General features: G+C 44.9%; 1 protein-coding gene across 2 annotated transcripts in view; it reads left to right on the forward strand.

Annotated features, from left to right (window-relative positions):
- Positions 1–1,108: 1,108 nt before the first annotated feature.
- Positions 1,109–23,687, forward strand: part of stab1 (stabilin 1) — a 245,543-nt gene continuing 222,964 nt past the window's right edge. For both annotated transcript variants that reach the window (XM_033037289.1, XM_033037290.1), the window contains exons 1-4: positions 1,109–2,076; positions 5,066–5,199; positions 14,793–14,911; positions 17,898–17,983. In XM_033037289.1, coding sequence (XP_032893180.1) covers positions 1,984–2,076; positions 5,066–5,199; positions 14,793–14,911; positions 17,898–17,983 — 432 coding nt within the window. In that variant the 5' untranslated portion in view covers positions 1,109–1,983. The remainder of the gene's footprint in view (positions 2,077–5,065; positions 5,200–14,792; positions 14,912–17,897; positions 17,984–23,687) is intronic.

Genomic DNA, 23,687 nt, shown 5'->3' on the forward strand with positions numbered 1-23,687 from the left:
CTGCTTTCTGGAAGACTTTTGAACATTCAGTCAGTTTCTTGAGACGTCATTTATCAGTGCCAAGCCATGTTGACGATCCTTAATAGGTCCTTGCCTTTCCAAATGTGGATAAATCCTGTCCTAGAATCCCATCTAATAATTTTCCCACCACTAATGTAAGGCTGACTGACCTGTAGTTTACCGATTTCTCCCTGCTGCCCTTCTCAACTAAAGGATCAAAATTAGCTGTCCCACTATAACATCCTACCACAATGTATTTGTTCAAAAAGATGAACAAATGTAGCTAAGCTGTGTGAAGGAAAATGATTGCATCCCCTTGGTGATGGGAGGAATGTAGGAATATAATTCCAGATTTACAAACAAATGTGAATGGAATTGGTGTGTCTGAACAACTGTGTGTAAACCAGGACAAGGTTACAAAGGGACATCTTTCTAGGTTAAGTCAAACTTAATTGAAATGCAACCGAGGGAGATTCCATGCTTAATGTTGTAGACTTGTGGAAATCTGCCCACCTAGTTAGATGAATCTGATCGAGGTTGGCATGGCTACCTAGTCAATTGAATGCAGACAGGACTGGCACAGCTATTCATTCCATTGAATGAAGTACTAAATTGGCATGGCTACATAGTAAATTGAATAAGGACTGGGCTGCCGTGCCTGCCACCTGGTATAAATGAATAGGGAGTGAGTGAAGCTGCCTGTCATCTACTACAGAAAGTGTGTCTTCCACAACAGTGCGGTATTCAATTGTGGCATTGAAACGATAACTTCCTGGGCACACACAGCAGCGTGATTGGCACTTAGTTAAGGAGGAAATTAACTTTTGTGAAGGGCTCCTACATATTTTGAATGCCGTTTGATTCGAATGATTTTTGTTACAATCTCAATTTGGTGAAAGGTACATTGTGGCATTGTGTCGCGGCGGTCTCATTATCAGGCAAAGGCACACGAGAGCAGAGTTTGCAATCCTGTCTCCGACCGAAACTATCTCAAACTTTCCAGATTAGTCTAATCAAAAAACAATTCAACCCTTGGGAATATGTTATGACCCGAAGATCGGGAAGTTTATAACCAAACTCGCAGACCACTTCCTCTGACAGACAGGAGAAACAAATTTAAAAAACGCTAACATTTGCAAATAGTAGTTATTTTCTCAGCGAAAGCCTCTGTGAATCGTGATTTACTGCAGGAGAGCTCAAAATATGCAAACGCAGTTGTTTTTCCCCCAGTGCTGTTGTTGATTTCATTAAGGAAGCAAAGATGGAATGTATTACTGGGGCGAGAGTGCAGCCTTCTCTACGCTGATCCCAAACCAATTTAAACCTTGCGGGGAGAGGACTCGCACCACTTGGATACTTCTTGCTCAGAGACGCTCGTTTCCTGGATGTTGTTTTGCTTTGGTGGGGAGGCAAAGGGGATAGATAGACACCGCCTGGCACTGGAGGAAGCGCTGCTATGGTTTCTGAACTGCAGATGTGAATACGGCAGGGCACAAATCCGGCACCGTGCAAGAGAGGCAGAGAGAACGGAGAACGGGGGTGACAACTGCCCAGCCAGACGGTTCACCCACCCCCGCCCCCAGAGGAAGGGAAATGACTCGCCCCCCAAATCTGTGACATTTATCTGCAATAGCAGCGTAGAAGCGGCGGATTTCCGAACATCTGTCCCGCTTTGATATGGCAGAAGGAAATCCTGCTTTCTGGAAGACTTTTGAAAGTTAATCCCGGGTCTTTCTAGATCATATACATACATAGAGGGACTCCTTCCGAAGCAACCTTTATCCGCTGTGGGTTTTTTTAAAAAGAAAGGACTCCCACCCTCGCTCTCATCTCCAGTGCACGCTGGTATCTGGGAGGCGAGCGTCTCCGGGCTGTGGTGTGAGTGAGTGAGTCGGGTTACCGCGGGGAGTGTGTTGCCACTCTTGTCACAGCGAGCAGCGGGCAACAACTGCGGTCCCTCTCTGTACTGACTGATGCTGAAACATGGAAAGTGTCAACTCCTCGCTTTGTGCAGCGCTGCTGCTGTTGTTTGTCCAGCTGGTTACTCATTGCCCCGGGGCTGCCGAGAGAGAGAAGGTAAGCAAGTGGCTGCACTACACAGGCAAGTTTCTCCTCTCCTTCTGTCCTGCCCGCCTTCACATCCTGTGGCTTGTACGCTGTGAACCCCGTTAATGCCCGAAAGAGGGGACTAGGCAACTTGTGCCCTTGCATATCCCCCCAGTATCTGTTTATTTTGTCCCGCGGCGATGGGGATAGTTTAGGTTACTGGATGTTTCACAATTGATGGGTTCCACCCTGGTTAACCAGGAGGGGAGGGGTGGGGAGACACGGTGGTGACTGGCCCCTCTCATTGATCACAGTTTGTCCCGAGAGTGCCCACAAACCAGGAGGTCTCTCTTGTTGGAGAACCTCTGAAGGAGGGTCTCAACCCTGTCCCGCTGAGTTACTCCAGCTTTTTGTGTCTAACTTCGGCTTCAATTGTTGGGCGGTATTGACCCTGGCCACAACACGGTCACCCAATGCCCGGAGACCTCACAGTTTCCATGTTGCTTTTTTTCTTTTCTTTGACCTCCTGCTGTACATTTTAAACAATTAAGCGAATCCGATGCCTTGAACTTGGGCTGCTGGCTCTTTGCCAAGTCACAATAAGACGCAAGATGGGGGAGGAGTGAGATGGTACAATGGATTTGGAGGGGCGGGGGGATTAATAGGAAAAACAAGTTAACGGGAATAGACAATAGGTGCAGGAGGAGGCCATTCGGCCCTTCGAGCCAGCACCGCCATTCAATGTGATCATGGCTGATCATCCCCAATCAGTACCCCGTTCCTGCCTTCTCCCCATATCCACTGACTCCGCTATGAAATAATGAAGTAACTGGAATGGAGTAACTTGCTGTCTCTGTATCTGTGGGGTGTTAAGCTCCGGTTTAATATCTAATGCCCGTTATCTAGTAGCAGTTAGCACAATGTCCAAACCAGCAGTTTCAGGTATTTATTCAGAAATATCATGTAGTTATGAAACCCCTGATTATCTGCTCTCCAATTTAGAAATGGTGATTAACTTGAATGAGCAAGTCGCCCCCTCCCCTCCCCCCCCCCCCCCCCCCCCCGCGAACTGGTTGGGTTCTGACCCTTGTTATTAATGTCTAGCAATATTTCCCCTCCTTGCCTCTCTCCCCCACCCCCCACCAATGCCTGTCCCTCTATTTATTTCCCATTCTCTCCTGAAGTGCTTTGAATATCTATAGTGACAAGTAGCACTTTTTTTTTACTACAATTGATTTTTTTACAAATTTCAGAAAAATGAAGATTAAAATATAAATATCAATATTTTCTTTATCGTCACGTGTACCCGGTACAGTGAAATACATGTTTTGCATAAAGCTCAGCAAGACTATCCCTGAACATGAACACAATCACCCCAGTCAGTACAGTGTAGACAGAACAGCCCACTAAGTCCATATTCAAGAGGTGCCATTTTGCCACCAATTTCCAGTCCCAGCTGCAGCTGGTCACAAAGGCCCATTGCATCCATCGCCTTCATTCCCTCATAAGGAATAGGATTAGAATTAGACCATTCAGCCCATCAAAACTACTCCGCCATTCAATCATGGCTGATCTATCTCTCCTAACCCCATTCTCCTGCCTTCTCCCCCTCATCTCTCTCCATGTCTGGCCCTTTTCAGCCCTTGTTCCCCCAGGATTGCCTCCCGCAGCCGACCTTGAGGACACTGAAGGTAAGACCACCTCCCCGGTTCCTCTCACTGGGCCATTTTCCAGCGTCTGCCGCAGTCGCCGTCTCTTTCCACCTTCTCTCCGATGCCTGATCCACGGGGTGAGCTCAGCGGCCTTCCCTCACCGAACGAGCCGGGCCTGTGGTTGGGACACTGGGACCGAGCCCCAGGCTGCTGCAAGGCCTCCAGTGGCCCTCCCCACTGCGATATCCATTGCGATATCAGTGACATTCTGAGCCCCCTGTGAGTGAGACTCTCCATCAGCGAGCTGCAGTCAATATTTGATGGTCTGAAGAAGGGTCTCGACCCGAAATGTCACCCGTTCCTTCTCTCCAGAGATGGTGCCTGTCCCGCTGGGTCACTCCAGCATTTTGTATCTATCTTTGATATTTGATGAGTACAGTTCTCTTGGCTGAGTGAAATATGGTTGTATGACTTGTTCAATTTGATTACCCAATTCCCATCTTTGGGAATGTCAGCATTTCACATTCCTCAATCTAATATTTCCTATCTGTCAGACATCAAAGTAAAGTTAGGGAAAGAAATGATTCAATATTTTCCCATTGCTGTGACTGCAATCAAAGATGGGGTTTAAAATTTACACCCAAATCTTGATTGGACCCTTATTGCCCTGGATTCATCCAAATTGCAGAGCTAATTCTGTTTTAAAAAAATCTGCTGGTAAAACTATGACCTCAGGTCACAACATCACAGGTGTAACCCAATTCAGATGAAATGATTTCAGTTATATTTGTCTGATCACAACCAATGGAGCAAGTTATTCACTCAACATACTTTTGGTACAGGATCGTAGGTGTATGCGTGATAGGTAACTGGGATTAACAATGTGTGTAGATCCGAACAGTACCTCTTTCAATGGAGATGGAGATTGGGCTGTAGGGAAAAAAAAAGGAGCTGCAGATGCTGGTTTATAAAAACAGACACAAAGCGTTGGAGTAACTCAGCAGGTCAGGCAGCATCCTTGGAGAACATGTATTGGTGATGTTTTGGGTTGGGACCTTTCTGTGGACTGATTGTTTGGGGAGTGGGGGGGAGGGGAGAAAGCTAAATGAGATGAGGGGCAGGACAAACTGTGGCAGGTAATAGGTGGGCACAGGTGAGGAGAGGAGGGAGAGAATAGGTGGATGGTTGAACAGAGAGGGGGGAGGGTGTGGGATTTACCTCCTAACTGCCTAATGTAAAGCTTTCAATTTCCCATTTCTCTCCCATTCAAACATTATGCTGCTGCAAGTAAGAATTTCATTGTTCCATTTCCATTACACGTGATAATTAAATGCTTTTAACTCTTGACCTGTTTGTAAACCACTTAGAAACGGCAACATTGCAACGAGCAGCTAGAGTTGTTGTTGGCCACAGCTTGTACCTCCTGTGCGATAAGCCAAAATCTCTTCTGTCCTCGTGGCTTCCAGAAGGTTGGACAAGGCATCGGGATTCAAGACTGCAGGTAATTTCCATCGATATCAACTCCTGAGGTCTTATTAAGCCTCCATAATTTGATCTACCATTTTGTCTAAATCTAAAAGTATATTTGAGTAAAATATATCACATGGTTATAGCAGAATGATGAAATTGGTATGGGGAATATTGCTGCTGTATATTGTAGAGGAAGAAACTGCAGATGCTGGTTTAAACTTTAAGATAGACACAAAACGCTGGAGTAACTCAGCGGGTCAGACAGCATCTCTGGAGAAAAGGAATAGGTGACGTTTCCGGTCAAGATCCTTTTTCAGACTGGAACAGACTGAAGTGTTTCAAGCCGGAAAGTCACCTAATCCTTTTTGCCAGAGATGCTGCCTGACCCACTGAGTTACTCTAGCATTTGTGTCTATCTTTGCTGTATATTGTAGCTTTGGTTTGCCAAGGCTGTGGTGGTGATGCCGAACCAAATTTGTGGTGTGTATGAGTTTGCAATTAGGATGCACAAGGTTTGAAACGGGCAATTTTGGGACCAAGAAGAAATGGCATTGCAAAAATGGGGTCATTATTGTGGATGATCAGCCATGATCACATTGAATGGTGGTACTGGCTCAAAGGGCCGAATGGCCTACTCCTGCATCTATTGTCTATGTATCTAAGTAAATGTTTGAAGATCGTTATCATGGAAATCAAGAATGAGGGAGGTTATTTCAGAATCTTGTATTTAAGTGCACAGGACCACTTCCAGCTATTGTCCTGCCACAGAAAATTGTGTCACGGTAACCTTGGGAATTAGTTTCTTTGTTCCATAATGGAGATGTTTACATTTTTAAAAGGATGGTGGGACATTATAGAAGATAGACACAAAATGCTGGAGTAACTCAGCGAGACAGTCAGCATCTCTGGAGAGAAGGATTAGGTGACGTTTCGGATCGAGACCCTTCTTCAGAGATTATATTTGGTTAGCTCAGCTGATTTCTCATTTTAGCAAGTTTTGGGGGGTGTTTCTCTGTCGATAGTTTATTATTCCCAGCTGCTGCTTCCGGTTACATCTCACCATGGGTGACAAGTGTATTCATGGGCAGCGGCGAGGGTGTGTTTTGTACGTGGGAGAGTTCATGAGGTGCTGGTAAATGTGGAATGATGGGGACGTTTGCCCAGCTCTTTGCACTTGTATGTGATGGATGTGGTCTCCAAAGTAGGCTTTGGGGAGAGAATCCAGAACTGGATCCAAATGCTCTACAAAGACATCTGTAGTGCAGTCCAGATCAGTGGGTGCGAAAAGGACATCTTCCCCATCAGGTCTGGAGTCAGGCAAGGTTGCTTACTCTCTCCTCTCTTGTTTGGGTGCTGTATCTAGGGGCGGAAATCCCAGGGGGGGACACATCCCCGCTCTGTTTTGAGTGGTGGGGGACGACCCCCCCCCAGTTTTTGTAATCCGTATTTTAAAAGGTGAAATCTCCGCTTTCCGCAAGACAGTGGGGGTGGGACTGCTGATCGAGGGCGCCGATTGGACGAGAGAGACGTCGGTCAGCAGGCAATGGGGGCGGGACATGGTGATTCAGCGCAATCATTGGAGGAGGGAGGAGTGGGGGGGGTGTGGGACTGAGGATAGAGCGCGGTGATTGGAGGAGGGAGACTTGCCAAAACACTCGGCACAGACCTGCGCCTCATCCGCAGCCAGGATCGATCCCGGCTCTCCGGCGCTGTCCCGTCCCCACCAGGAGTCAGACTGGAGCGGTGCCTCCAGGCCCACAGCCAGCGCAGAGAAACAGCGCAAAACCCAGCTCAACTCTGCCTGTCCCGCCAGGTTAACCTACAGCCCTGCCTGGACTTGCGGGAAATATGGCCCAGGTTTACAGCCAGCATGGAGAAGCAGCGCTGGTGTCCCGTCAGTCCAGGCAGGGCTGTAGGTTAACCCGGCGAGCCAGGCAGATTTGAGCTGCATTTAGCACTGGATTGAGTCTCCGAAGCCTCGTGAGTGTGCGCAAGCGCGCGTGGCTGCCAAGAAATTGTGTCCCCCCTGTCCCCCGGTCCCCTCCATATTTTTATATCGATTTCCATGCCTGGCTGTATCGAACCCTTTGCTAAATCCATCAGGAAGGGAAAGAGCATATGAGGGGTGATATTGCTGGGTGGTGGGGCACTTGGAACAAAACTTCCCTGTACATGGACGATGTTGCCGCCGTCTGCTCCGATCCACGGTGGGTCTGCAGATTGAACCACAGTGAACTACAGGGCTGCGCTCATCCATTACTCAGCTGGCCCTTCATCCACTTCACCAACCAGTCCGACCACCTGCAGAGGGGTTGAAACATGAAACAAGAATTGAATGGAACGGATAGCTATGGTTTAACAAAGATTGGTTCGTGAAAGACAAAACATGATTACAATCGAGCCATCCATGGAGTATGACTCTATTGAATGTATAGACCCAAAAAATATTTGTACAGTTTTTGTACAGTTTTTGTATTTTATATATATTTATTTTATTTTTGAAATACAAAAAAAAGGATTCCCAGCTCTTTGCAGAACGTGGGTTTGCTAAGAGGGTCTGATGAAAGATGCAAGGGTCCTTGTCACAGTTTATACTGGGTAGCCAAGGAGGACTTGCAGATTGATGGGTTGTCCCCAGAGAGACACACTTGGAGATGAACATCGAGACCAGCAGTTCTGTGAAAGACTCTCTTTGGTCTAAATGAAGCTTGTCGATTTTCTAGCACAGTGAAATGTCCGTAAAGGAATGCTGTAGACCGGCCCATCCAGACTGCAGCAGTACATGACGGCAGCTCGGTACAGCCAACGGCAAGGCTCTGTGGTAGAGGACCACCCTCTAGGGTCCTAGTGCTACTGGGCATTGAGAGGCTGAATCTGGGGGAAACCCCCCAAACTTCCCCCCCCCCCCCCCCCAAACTGGCTACTTTCTTGATTAGTACAAGTGTCAGAGGTTATGGGGAGAAGGCAGGAGAATGGGGTTAGGAGGGAGAGATAGATCAGCCATGATTGAATGGCGGAGAAGACTTGATGGGCCGAATGGCCTAATTCTATACCTATCCGTTATGACCTTAAACAAGACAAGGGATATCATCCCTGGGGACACATTACTTGCAATGGTGCTAAAGAAGGATTAATTGAAAGATACAGCTCGGAAACAGGCCGTTTGGCCCACAATGCTGACCACCAATCACACAATCACACTGGTTCTCTTTTCCCACTTTCACATACACTGCCTACACACCAGGGACAAATTAGAGAGGGCAATTAGCCTACAAAACTGCAAGTCTGGGATGTGGGAGGAAGCCAGAGCACCTGGAAGAAACCCACGTGGTCACAGGGAGAACGTGCACGCTCCACACAGATGGCCCTGAAGGTCAGGATTGAACCCAGGTCTCTAGTGATGCAAGGTAGCAGTTCTACCAGCTGCACCATTGTGTACCCCCCTGTGTCAGGAAAAAGGGATATGTGAATACGATGGGGATTATACTCGCAATATTGAATGTGTGGGCACACTGAGCAAGAGTATTACACTGTATTTTTTTAAAATTATGAATGAATAAAGTTTCTTTTTGAAAACAATGAGTGTATGGCACAGTAGAAACCATTCAGATTATCATATCCATCCTGGTTGAAAATAAGAGCTGGATTTGGCTCAGTCCCAGATTCCAGTATTCATTCTGTGGCCTGGTGGATTCTACACCTGTAAATGCTCAGCCAGCACTCTTATATAGTCACGCGGCACAGAAACAGGCCCTTCAGCCCTACTAGTCCATGCTGCAAATGCCATCAGAGTTTCTCTCAATTTCCCTTCTTCCCTCCACATCTCAACCACTATCCCTCCTTTCTTCTGCCAATTATGTCTGGAGTTACAGTATATTGAGTAGGAATTGCAGATGCTGATTTAAACCGAAGAAGGGACTTGACCCGAAACGCCACCTATTCCTTTTCTCCAGGGATGCTGTCTGACCTGCTGAGTTACTCCAGCTTTTTGCGTCTAACTGCAGTTATTGACGTCTCTAATTAAGAGAAATAAGTTGTTCCTGTTCATCTTGTCTAGGTTTGATTTTGTATACCTCAGTTGAGTCTCCCCTCAGTCAATTTTTGCTTCAATTAACGCAATAACTAAAAGTCTGTACTTTTCTGTGGTATCATAGCCCTTCTGTAAGTTAGCAATGCCTCATGTTTGCGTTTACACTTTTTGCCTCCACTCTGGACATTGCAAGGGAGCAGTGATTCACAAGGAAGGGGATTGGATTCTGACATATAGGTAGCCTCTAGGTAGAGAGGATTCTTACTGTTACACTTAAATGAGTTAAATCCTAAGGATTACATGCTGGTGTTTCCATTCAATTACAAGCTATTGCCCATAGTGCCGCACTCGTATCAAATGCTTGTATCCCAAGGAACAGAATTTTAATGACGTTACTTGTAGAAAGAAGGCATCAGCTTGTTCCGGGTGCTAAACTTTTGCAAGCGTACATAATTATCAAAGTGAGAAGCAAGTGCAGCAAGTACCATCGCCATCACCCGGAAGGAAAGTGTCTGCACCTGGCCCAGGTGTTATTTGATCACAGAACTGTTGATGAAACACTGGTGAAAGTCATCCAAACAGCAGCCATGAAAACATCAATGTGAAAGCTCACAGGACCAGTGCGATGGCTACAGGCTCGAATAAGGCAGAGTTGTAGAATCACAGGGCCACTGAGTACTGAAGCAGGCTCTTGGGCCCACTGAGTCCATGCTGACCACCCATTTATCTAAATTAATGCCACTATTTTAAATTCTTTCTACACTAACATTCGAGGAAGACCCAGGCTGCTGCCTGGAATTTCCTGGGAACATCTCCAAATGCGGGAATATTTCACGGTGTAACTTTGGCACAATCCAGTTGGGTGTCCAAAGCCGTTTTGGTGCTTTTGAAACTTATACCTCACAGACTGTACAGATTGCTGGCAAGATACAGTACTAGTGCTGGCAAGATACAGTAACACCTCAAATTTATGCTGGAGACAATGTGGGAAGATTGGTGATCACACACATTTTTTGGGATTGTCCCAAATTGTACCAATACTGGAGAGACATCCAGGTAGAGATTAAATTATTTCTGGGAGTGGATCTATCTTTGGAACCGGCTTGTTTCATATTAGGAGATACTCCAGCAGAGACAGATATTCAAAATCAGAAATATTTGCTTGGGGTGATGCTGTTGATTGCTAAAAAGATAACAGCGTTATGGAGAAAGGAAATGCCACCGAATGTTCAACAGTGGAGAGAAAGATTGAAAAATGTATACTTGATGGAAAGTATAACTGCTAAACTCCAGTTGAGGACTGATGCCTTTAATATTATATGGAAACCGGTACTATTACAAATGCCAAGATTGATTAAGGATATGAATGGATGAGCTTGCTCTGGTGCCTGTTAATAAGATGCTTTTATGATAGAATGTTAAGAGGATTTGATGCGATGCTAATAGGTGATTTGTATTTTGTCATTTTGCGATTGTCTTTTGTGTGTTTCTTTGTTTTGTCTGTATGTGTATTTTGTTATGTCAATAAATGTTGAGTTAAAAAAAAAAGACTGTACAGATTGTCGATCATGCCATATTATATTTGATCTGAAAGAAACGTTTGTATCAGTTATCCCCTTATATCAGCAAATATCGTTCCCATTTGCAGCTAGCCAAGACGTGGGTAGTAGGCATTTACAATGAGATTGTCGAGTCATTTATTTGGACCAGTGCACTGAAGGCGACGGTAATCAAGGAGAAATAACTTCACGAGGAAGGGTTTATATGATCATCAGCAGCTGTTCAGTTCCTTTTGCAACTGCTCAGAAGCAGCCTATGCCAGTATGCAACAATAGATTTATCTCAGAAATAACATACCCCACTTAGTCCACGACAACCATTGAACACCCCTTCACACTAGTTCTATGCTATCCCACTTTCTCATTCAGTCCCTACACACTAGTAGCAATTTTACAGAGGCCATTTATCCTACAAATCCGCACGTCTTTGGGATGTGGGAGAAAACTGGAGAACCCGGAGGAAACCCATGGAGAAACATGCAAACTCCACACAGATAGCACCCGGGGCTCAGGATTGAACCTGGGTTGCTGGCACTGTGAGACAGCAGCTCCATCTGCTGTGCCACTGTGCAGAACTGCCCAATACTTGGACAACTTTCAGGCATGAGGTGGTAAACACTGGTCCCATTCACATCACTGAAGAGGGGAATGGATTGCCAGTGGCGTTCATTACATTGTCAATGGCATCGCATCACTTGGTTATCCCCAGCAACATCCCAGAGGTCATTGTTAACCCAAAACCTAACTGGACCATCCAGATTAATGCTGCTTCTCTAACTCGCTCAGCTGCTTGGAATTTGCAATGAATAACTCTTCTCCTAACCACCCATGACATTTTCACCATGTACAACATACAAGTTAGGAATGTGGTGGCATGTTCTTTTTCTGGATGAGTGTAGGGCAAGAGGCTTGATTTCACCCAAGATTTCACCCATCGTTTGATTGTCACCCCAAACCCTCGCCCCTGGACATAGACTTTAACAATCATGAAACAGCATCCATTATCCCTCCCTCATCTAATTCCAGTTATCACCTTCCTTACTTACTTTCCAGTATCTATTACTTCTCATCTTCCAAACTCTCACTCACTCTCACCTCCACACCTGTCATCCAATTCCAGCCCTTCCCCACCTGCCTATGTCTGCCCCACACATCCAACTCCTCACCTGGTTCCATCTATCGCTGCAAGTCCTTGCTTTACCCATCTCATCTCTCTCGCTCACTTGCCTGGCTATACTCTTGGTCCCGATGAAGGGTCATTGAATTTCCCACTGCCTCCACGATGCTGCCTGACCTGCTGAGTACCTCCATCAGTAAATTGCCCCTGATGCAGTGCGCATCATACACAGAAAGCACTGCAGTGACTTAAATCGGTGCTGGCTCGAAGGGCCAAATGACCTACTCCTGCACCTATTGTCTATTGTCTAAATGCCACTGGGTTAAAATCCAACTTCCTTACTCAATATCGTTATGGGAGTAACTTCACCACTGGCAGGTTTAACAAGACGGTATGTAAACTTGTGTAAAGGATAATAGGACATGGGCATTAAGTGCCGGTGACACCCCCATCCTACATATTAATAACAAATAGTGACATATAATGTGTCCAGTTGTAACTGAACTAAACTTTCCTGAACACACTTGCACTTCTGCCAATGGAATGAGTTTATTTGCAAATATGTTTAGTTTAGAGGTAATCCAAGAGATTAAAATGGACTGAAAACGCATCCAGAATCTTGCATATGTTAACAATTTGGGCATTAGGCAGTCGAGATTGAGAGGTATATGCTAACATTGAGAATAAAACATCTTTTGTATTTTATGGTTTTGTATTATGTTTACTTTAATTAGTGTTAATTCTTGCCAAATTTTGTTAATTCTTTCAATATCTTGGTATTAAGTATTCCTTTATAATTCATATAAGAGTTTTTGTACAATTGCTGGTTAGTAAAACTGGTTACAATATACTCATGAGGTTGTGCTGTGAAGTATCTTGCCAAGTTAAATCTGGCATAGTCTTTTCTTCCTTAATACGTTACTAATACTCTGAGGTTTGTCAAAGGCAAGGCTGCCATTTACAACCGACTGAATCATATTCTAAGAATCTTTGATCACTAAGTTTTGATGCAAATTGAAGATTTCCTTTGGCTGGAATTTTGAGTAGAATTGTGGATATGTTTACCAAAATGCTGATTGTAAGAGACTGCATGCCTTCCTGACCTTGCAAAAGTCTTAAGCAGCTTGTGTCAAGAGTCTGTTGTGTTGACAACTTGTTTACATGGCTGCAACTTTAATGTCTCGAGATGCACTCCTTTTGTTATGAAGTCCACTCAGTTAGCCTCCCTGCAACTGTACTCAACATCCACTCCTCCTGGTGCAATGTGTTGACTATGCAAAAGTAGTATGCAATCCAATTAATGCCAATCCAACTAATTCCATCTGCTCGCACATGATCTGAATCCCTTTATTCCCTCCATCTTCATGTATCTGCTTAAATGCCTCTAAAATATTGTTGTATCTGAATATACCATCTCTCTCGACAGAGCTTTCCAGGCACCCACCATTCTCTTATGTATATGGGTGTAATAAATCCGTCTGCACCTTATTTAAACTTCCCCTCTCTGATATTCCCACCTTGGGGAAAAAGACTCTTGGCTATTGACCACAACCATGTCTTTCATAAGTGTACGTACTTCTATCAGGTTGCTCCTCGGCCTGTGATGGTCAGAGAAAACAACCCAAATTTGTCCAACTGCCCCTTGTAGCTATTAGTCTCCAACCCAGCGATATCATGGTGAACCTTTTCTGCACCCTCTCCTCTCTGTAGTGTGCAACCAGAACTGCACTCATTACTCCAAACGTGACTTGACTAAAGATTTCTGCAGCTGCAACACTTATACTCAACTGATCAATGAATGCAGGTGTGCCTTAACCATGAAGATAGACACAAAATGCTGGAGAAACTCAATGGGTCAGGTAGCATCGCTGGAGAGAAGAAATAAGTGACGTTTCGGGTTGAGACACTTCCTCGGACTTGGAGCCAGGGGAGGGAAATACTCCCCTTTACCACCCTATCGAAGTGTTGCTACTTACAGAGAACTGTGGACTTACACTTCAAATTCCCCTGTACATCAAGGGTCCTGCAATTACTGTATCCATTGATATGCAACATCCCCATGTCAGTCTGAAGACCTGAAATATCATCTCCACAGAGGTTGCCCGTACGCACTGAGTTCCTCCAGCACTTTGTGATTTAACCACCACGTGGAATGCTCTAATTCAAGGAACCACTATCATTTACAAGTAGACTAGAATGGGCAGCAAATGCCATGCTTGTCATCACAACCTGTATGGAAACATTAGGGAGTGGACACCAGGCTCAGTCCTGTAGGGTCAAATAAATCTGTTCAATCAAGTTTATTCTCAACAGTTGAGAATTTTGATACATCAGCAGGAGATGTTTGACGGTAAGATTGATATGATGGAAATATCCAGAACGTTTCCCATTTATCCCGGTAGGAGCTGGTGTAAAGAATAACCAAAGAAATGTTCATAATTAGAAATACTCTGAATAGTATCTTCCCAAAGCTCCTAAAATAATTATTTAAAATCAAATATGATTTGACAGTTTTTCTCTGGAAAAGATGTGAACTTTGGAAAGTGGGTCCGGCAGCATCATGGAGGCAGTGGGGTAGTCAATGACCCTTCATCAGGACCAAGAGATCCCTGGAGAACATGGATAGACGATGTTTCGGGTCGGGAGAATGTTAGTCTGAAGAAGAGTCCTGACGTGAAACATCAACTATCCATGTTCTCCACAGATGCTGCCTGACATACTCAGTTATTCCAGCATTTTGTGTCTTTTCTTGGTAAACCAGCAGCAGCAGTTCCTTGTTTCTACATTCTGCATTTTAGAAGACCAGATTAGAAAAGCACCTTGATAAGTTACTCTTATTAAGGAAAATATTGTTAAATATTTATGTGCTTGCCAGTATTTTAATGAATTTATGTTTTATTACCAATTCAATTTGAAAGTTTTACTGTGGACATGGGTGGAGAGCAGCAAATTACACAAGTCGGTTGCAGACATATGTGTAAGAAGAACGTCACTGTATCCAAGTGTTGCAAAGGATACTGGAGCCAGGATTGCCTAGGTGAGTAACAAAGGTTTGAACACAGCTTCATCTTCTCTCATGATGAACTAAACGATGTAATCAGTTTTTATTTTCATAAGCTGCGTTGACAAATTTTCACTTGGCAATTTTGTCTTGGAGATGTGTGGGCTAAAAGATTGTTGTTTGACCATCTGACCACATTTATTTATTTATTTATTAAATATATATATTTTATTAGAAGCAATTTTACAAAGAGAAAGTAATCGACATAACAGTTATACAATTTTCGTACTGCTTCAATTTTAACATTTTATAAACTAATAACTAAATCTGAAAAAAGGGAAAAAGCACCCCAGGGAAAACCCACACAGTTACAAGGAGAACATACAAACCTCATGACAGACAGCAGCCATAGTCAGGATTGAACCTGGGGCTCTGGTGCTGGAAGGCAGCAACTCTACCGCTGCGCCACCGTGCTGTCCTTATTATCATTGCTCCATAGTTATCATTGCCCTATTGACACTCTGCAGATAACCAGATATATGAGCCATTTTTATAAATAATACTAGACCAAGTGCAGACCCGTTGGGTCTGTTCCTCCAACGCCCGGTTGCAGTGGGGGGGGTGGGGGCTGGGAGGGCGGCATGCGGCGTCACACGCACTAACCACCCCGACACACACGCTAACTACCCCCCCTTGATATTATATTAATATGTTAACCCAATCATCGCCGGGACCATTCTCCCATTGCAGGCAAATGGGATTGGTGTGGGTGGGCAAAAGGTCAACGTGGATGTGGTAGATTGAAGGGACTGTTTCTATGTGTTGTACAACTATGGTTGTATGATTGTAACAGAAGGGCAGGCCAAGTGGCGATAGAAGTTGTAGGACATGCCCGGCAAGTTAGGCTGTGCTGATGGACCAAATAGTAATAAGTGGAGAGGAAACTTAGAACAGGAATTGGTCCTCCTGGTGAGGCAATGTGGCCTTTTTTATTCAATATGACTTGTTCATGCCCACCTTTGGTAGAAGGTCTGACAGCCAGATCTTATTCAGACTAATTAGGCTCACATTTTCTTTTTCACTATTGCCAGGGTTTGTTTGTTTGCATTGACAATGGCAAGTTTTCAAAGGAAGGCTAATCAGTATTTGTGCCAAGTCCAGTGCGCAGTATGAGAAAATGAAGAATAATGGCTTGGATTTTCAAATGCTGTGCTCTTCGGCAAATTATAACATGCACGTTCTTTTTTTTGCCAATTGTTGAAAATTAAGGTCAAGTATGGAAATGTAAAAGGGAAATGTAGAGCATTGTCAGGCAACCATTGATGCATAGCACCACGTTAAATACTGTCATTTTGGTTTGTACTTTATTAATTTTGACTTGTGATCTTGTGCTCGACCACAGATGATAGATTGATAAATATGAATAGCAAACAAGGAAAATTGAGGTGTGGAATTTGGCCACAATTTAGAGCAACCTGTTAGCAGTTATTGAGATCAGGTGCATATCACAGGGAAAAGTGGAAATAAATGCAGCTGCAGATTAAACACATCAGCAAAATATTCCCAAAGTACCGGAAAGGGACTCTGAAAAGTATGTGGAGTAAACTGAGAATAACTAATACATCCAGTAAATACGTTCTTGAAGCATTTAACAGAGAAGGCTGCACTGCCAATCGAAATAATCAATGTTGCTTTGAAGAATTTCAGTGTTAAAATCCAAATAAATAAAACCTTGAGTGAGATTTTGTCCATTTTCCTGAGACATCAGGAATAAAGCCTCGGAATTAATGGACATAGCTTTGGAGACAAGATGAGGAGGAATTTATTTGGTCTGAGGGAGGTGAATCTGAGGAATTCTTTGCCATAGATGGCTGTGGAGGCCAAGTCAATGGATATTTTTAAGGCCGAGATTGACAGATTCTAGATTGCTACGAGTTTCAGGGGTTATGGGGAAAAGGCAGAGAATGGGGTTGAGATGGATCAGCCATGATCAGAGTAGACTTGATGGGCTGAATGGCCTAATTCTGAAGTTATGAACATTCAGGAACTAAGATTTGTCAAGTGCTGAGTGCGGTCATGGCTGTTAGAGTGTTGGAAAATCGCACGGGGTGGATTATTCATAGAACATAGATTATTCCTGATTATTCCCAGAACGTCGAGCACAGAACAACACAGCACCGGAGTGGCCTCTTCCTTTATTAGTTTCTCATCCAAGCACAAGGGAACTTGTCCAAGCATAGGGAAGTAATAAATGCAAGCCAGGCAACTACAAAACTACCTAGTAAAGCTATGGAACTGATGACAAAAAAACACATTTGAGGGATACTTATCAAAGAGTAAATAAAACAGTCAATAAACAGCATAGCTTTAGTGCAATGAGGTTCTGACTTCAATAGACATTCCAAATGAGTAGTAAAATTCAAAGCAGCGCTGGCAAAGAAGGACTGACAAAACTCCCCATCACCCTTGGTAAGTCTTATTCGAGTTTCTGACATGATCCCGTGAGGGTGAAGTATCTTTGTCTGTACCTTCAGAGAGATGGAGCCAGGGCATTTTAGTTTTAGGTTGGATCAAATGCAATCGACTCTATTGCCGATGTGCTGAATGGTTGATGTAGGCTGGGAGAGAAGTGAACCCTGTTTGGTGACTCCGTTCAAAAGCAGACCGTGAACCCTTTTACTTAATTGTAGGACAGAGGCTGGAATCCATGATTCTAATGCGGAACATGAAGAAGGGTACGGAAGAGGGAAATATTCAACCAGTTGAATCCTTGGCTATGTAAATGTGATAATTAAATAATGTTATTAAGTTTAAGAGGTACTTTGCAGAAAAGGCTCGCAATATATCGCCTGCTGTCATTCTGATAAATATATTACCAGCAAATTAAAAATAAATAAATGTTGCACCATTATATAATCTGTGTATGTAAAATATATGATTAAAGTTACTGCATAATGTATTTTGGGTCCAAAAACTAAAAGCTGCACTAGCATCAATTTAACAATAATTTTGCCTATTCTAGAATGCCCTGGTGGATTTGTAAATCCTTGCAATGGTCATGGCCCATGTTCAGATGGAATAACAGGGAACGGAAGATGTGTTTGTGATGTAAGTCTATAATTAAAAGCATATTCATTTGATTGCTATCCGTTGAACATTGTGTTGCACCAGGCCAGAAGTTAGTGCTCTCGCTGTGCCAAACCTGGAACGTAGCAACAAGCACACTGGCTTCTAAAATTCATCATTCATTTAATAAATATGACAAATTCTACACCTGACCTGTCCTTACACTTTAGAAGACGTTGACTTTTTTTCTGTGAGGTAATTTTGTTTTGGTCGCTGATCAATGTCTTTTCACTTTACACAACAGATTGTTTAAACTAATCAGTTGGCTCTGTTACCTGTTATTGGTTTATTCATGTACAATTCAATCAGCAGTCTTCATAGTGTTGCAGGGTATTGCTGCACATCATTACATGGAACCCAGAACAGTCCTGCTCAGGAACAGGCCCTTCCACCCACAATGTCCGTGCTGAACATGTTGCTGAGTTAAATTAATATCCTCTGCCTGTACATGATCCATACCCCAGCTTACCCTGCATATTCCATATAACCATATAACCATATAACAATTACAGCATGGAAACAGGCCATCTCGGCCCTTCTAGTCCGTGCCGAACACTTATTCTCCCCTAGTCCCATCTACCTGCACTCAGACCACAACCCTCCATTCCTTTCCCGTCCATATACCTATCCAATTTATTTTTAAATGATAAAATCGAACCTGCCTCCACCACTTCCACTGGAAGCTCATTCCACACAGCTACCACTCTCTGAGTAAAGAAGTTCCCCCTCATGTTACCCCTAAACTTCTGTCCCTTAATTCTCAAGTCATGTCCTCTTGTTTGAATCTTGAATTGAATCCTTTATTTGTCATTCAGACCTTTCGGTCTGAACGAAATGTTGTTGCCTGCAGCCATACATGTAATAATAACAACACACAATAAACACAAATTAACATCCACCACAGTGAGTTCACCAAGCACCTCCTCAATGTGATGGAGGCAAAAGTCTTAGAGTTACTGTCTCTTCCCTCCTCTTCTCCCTCTGCGCTGAGGCGATGCCCCACCGGGCGATGGTAAGTCAGTCCTGCGGTTCAAGCTCCGCGGCCCGGGGGTGGTCGAAGCTGCCGCCCTCCAGTCCAGCGGACGCAGCTGTTGCCACGGGAGCTCCGGAAAACAGGCACCAGCCTGTGACCTGCGAGCTCCCGACGATGTCGTCCATTGGCCCGCGGCCGGCCCCGGATTCAGGTCGCCGCCGCCTCAGCCACCGGAGCACCGTCTCCGCCTCGCACCGGGCCGCCCACACGAGAGCGTCTCAGCCCCGCACCGGGCCGCCCACACGGGAGCGCATTCCAGCCGAGAGCCGGGCAGCCCACACGGGAGCGCCTTCCAGCCGGTAGCCGGGCCGCCCACACAGGAGTGTCTCAGCCCCGCGCCGTCCGCCCTCACCGGAGCGCCGAGTCGTGCCGCTGCCCGAACGTCGCCGCAGCTCGAAGACGGCCAGCCTCGCGTTGGTGAGTCCTGGCTGGCTCTACCTCCGGAGCCTCGAGGTCGGTCGCAGGTTGGAGGCCGCCAGCTCTGCCATTAGGCCTCAGCTCAGGCGGGGGAAGAGAAGGGGGATACGACAAAAAAGTCGCATTCCCCCGAAGGGAGAGACAGAAAGCCCTGTTTCAACCCCCCCCCCCCCCCCATACACATAACACCACATAATAACCAAAAGTTTAACTGAACTAGACAAAAAAAGCAACACAAAAAAAGTAAAAACAGACAGACTGCAGGCGAGCCGCAGCCGTTTCACAGCGCCACCACCCTACTCTCAGTGGGAAAAGCTTATCCACGTCAACTCTGTCTATCCCTCTCATCATTTTAAAGACCTCTATCAAGTCCCCCCTTAACCTTCTGCGCTCCAAAGAATAAAGACCTAACTTGTTCAACCTTTCTCTGTAACTTAGTTGCTGAAACCCAGGCAACATTCTAGTAAATCTCCTCTGTACTCTCTCTATTTTGTTGACATCCTTCCTATAATTAGGCGACCAAAATTGTACACCATACTCCAGAATTGGCCTCACCAATGCCTTGTACAATTTTAACATTACATCCCAACTTCTATACTCAATGCTCTGATTTATAAATGCCAGCACACCAAAAGCTTTCTTTACCACCCTATCTACATGAGATTCCACCTTCAGGGAACTGTGCAGTTATTCCTAGATCCCTCTGTTCAACTGCATTCCTCAACTCACTACCATTTATACAATATACACATTTATTGTCATTTGAGCCCCAGTGAGACTCAAACGAAATTTTGTTCCACAGCCATACAAACAAAAACAATGTCCTACAGACATACACACAATTAAGTTCACACAAACATCCATCACAGTGAACCCACTGTGATGGAAGGCAAAAGTCTTTTCTCTCCCCTGCTCTCCCGATGTCCAAGCCCCAGGCGGGCGATGATAAGTCCCACGGCCATTTTAGGCCGTGCCGGGCGATTTACGGCCCCGCTCCCGGTCTAAAAGTCACAAAGTTGGAGCCCCCGGCGGGCGCTGTAATGTCCCACGGCCATGAAGCCGTGCCGGGTGATGTATGACCCCGCTCCGGGTCGTTCCAAACCCCGCGACACGGGCTGGAGAAGTCGCGTTGCGGGAGCTCCGGGAAGCGGTCTCTCTCTCCCCCCGGACCCGCGAGCTCCCGATGTCCCAGTCCACCGGACCTGCGGCTGCGTTGCTGGAGCCTCCGAGCCCCAGGAGTCGAGTCGCAGCAGCGAGTCACCACCGCTCCCCACGTTCCGAGGCCGGCCAGCCCCACGATGGTGAGTAGTCCGCAGCGCAGTCTCCCGAGCCCCCGGGTCGTTCAGGTTGGAGGCCGCTCCACGGTGCTAGGCCCCAACGACAACGGAGACCCGACAGGGAAAAGGTCGGGTCTCCCGAACAGGGAAGAGATTTAAAACGGTTTCCCCCACCCCCCCCCCCCCCCGCCCCCCACATATACACATTTAAAAACCAGTATTTAAAAAAAACACCAAACACTACATTTAACTAGACAAAAAATAAAAAAAGACAGACAGGCTGTAGGAGCCGCTGCAACGAGTCGCGCCGCCACCAGGATTTACCATGTATGTCCTATTTTGATTTGTCCTGCCAAGATGTAGCACCTCACACTTATCAGCATTAAACTCCATCTGCCGTCTTTCAGCCCACTCTTCCAAATGGCCTAAATCTCTCTGTAGACTTTGAAAATCTACTTCATTATCCACAACACCACCTATCTTAGTATCATCTGCATACTTATTAATCCAATTCACCACACCATCATCCAGATCAATGATGTACATGACAAACAACAGTGGACCCAACACAGATCCCTGTGGCACCCCACTAGTCACCGACCTCCAACGTGACAAACAGCCATCCACCATTACTCTCTGGCATCTCCCATTCAGCCACTGTTGAATCCATCTTGCTACTCCATCATTAATACCCAACAATTGAACCTTCTTAACCAACCTCCCATGAGGAACCTTATCAAAGGCCTTACTGAAGTCCATATAGACAACATCCACTGCTTTACCCTCATCAATTTCCCAAGTAAAATTCAAGAAGATTAGTCAAACATGACCTTCCAGGCACAAATCCATGTTGACTGTTCCTAATCAGACCCTGTTTATCCAGATGCTTATATATATTATCTCTAAGTATCCTTTCCATTAGTTTGCCCACCACTGACGCCAAACTAACAGGTCTATAATTGCTAGGTTTACTCTTAGAACCCTTTTTAAACAATGGAACAACATGCGCAGTACGCCAATCCTCCGGCACTATTCCCGTTTCTAATGACATTTGAAATATTTCTGTCATAGCCCCTGCTATTTCTACACTAACTTCCCTCAATGTCCTAGGGAATATCCTGTCAGGACCTGGAGACTTATCCACTTTTATATTTCTCAAAAGTGTCAGTACTTCCTCTTCTTTGAATCTCATAGTTTCCATAGCTACTCTACTTGTTTCCCTTACCTCACATAATTCAATATCCTTCTACTTGGTGAATACCGAAGAAAATAAATTGTTCAATATCTTCCCCATCTCTTTTGGCTCTGCAAATAGCTGTCCACTCTGACTCTCTAATGGACCAATTTTATCCCTCGTTATCCTTTTGCTATTAATATAGCTGTAGAAACCCTTTTGATTTACTTTCACCTTACCTGCCAACGCAACCTCATATTTTCTTTCAGCTTATCTAATTTCTTTCTTAAGATTCTTTTTACATTCTTTATACTCCTCAAGCACCTAATTTACTCCATGCTGCCTATAATTATTGTAGATTTCTCTCTTTTTCCGAACCAAGTGTCCAATTTCCCTTGAAAACCATGGCTCTTTCCAATTTTTACTATTTCCTTTCAACCGAACAGGGACATAAAGATTCTGTACTCTTAAAATTTCACCTTTAAATGTCTTCCATTTCTCCTCCACATCCTTCCCATAAAACAAAATGTCCCAATTCACTCCTTTTAAATCCTTTCGCATCTCCTCAAAGTTAGCCTTTCTCCAATCAAAAATCTCAACACTAGGTCCAGATCTGACCCTCTCCATAATTATATTGAAACTAATGGTATTGTGATCACTGGACCCGAAGTGTTCCCCAACACATACCTCCGCCACCTGACCTGTCTCATTTCCTAACAGGAGGTCCAGCACTGCCCCATCTCTAGTAGGTACCTCTATGTATTGCTGCAAAAAATTATCCTGCGCATTTTACAAACTCCAAACCATCCAGCCCATTTACAGAATGTGTTTCCCAGTCTCTGTGTGGAAAATTGAAATCTCCCACAATCACTACCTTGTGCTTACTACTAATATCTGCGATCCCCTTACATATTTGCTCTTCCAATTCTCGCTCCCCATTAGGCGGTCTATAATCTATGTATTACTAAAAGTCTGATCTTGACCGCTTTTGGCTCACTGTGCTGTGATTTCCGAGAGAACGTCGCAACCTACGGCCGTTATTTTTGGCCACCTCGCTCAGAGCCCCCCTCCGCCTTCCTGGACCTGAGGATCTTTCCCATCGATGAAAAATCAGAGAGATATTAATGTTTTTTTTAAAATTTGCCATTCTCTCTGCTGCCCCTGCTGGAGGGAGGGGGAGGGACTATAAAACCAGGAAGTGGTGTGCCTCACTCAGTCTCTGCAAGATGGAGGAAGCCAGAGGGTCACGTCTCTCTGAGCTCTGAATAACACTGAACACATGTCTACTCAACTGTGAGTGCCCTTAATGTGGTTTGAAAATGAAAATATGGTTGTTGAAGTAAAAAAGGCACTGCCTGCAAACAGTTGTTTGGGGGGTTTGGGTTGAAGTGAAAAGGCACTGCCTGCAAATGGTTGTTTGGGGGGTTTGGGTTGAAGTGAAAAGGCGCTGCCTGCAAATGGTTGTTTGTCTAAACTTGACAACTTCCTGTTTGCACTATATTGATTTTAGATAAAACGCTACCACTTACGGCTGTGATTTTTGGCCATCTTACTCAGTCCCCCTCCGCTCATCAGGTGCAGAGGATTCTTCCCATCAATGAAAAACAAAAGTGTTATTGGTGTTTAAAAAAATGTTGAGAATCTCTCTCCTGTCAAGCACGCCAAGAAGGCCACACCTTTACCGGTGGGAGGGGGAGGGATTATAAAACCCGGAAGTGTGGGTGTGGCTCAGTCTCTGCATGATGGGGAGGGAGAGGTCACGACTCTGTCTGAGCAGTGAATCAA

This window comes from Amblyraja radiata, chromosome 18 (assembly GCF_010909765.2).
Source record: "Amblyraja radiata isolate CabotCenter1 chromosome 18, sAmbRad1.1.pri, whole genome shotgun sequence".
NCBI classification, from domain to species: Eukaryota; Metazoa; Chordata; class Chondrichthyes; order Rajiformes; family Rajidae; genus Amblyraja; species Amblyraja radiata.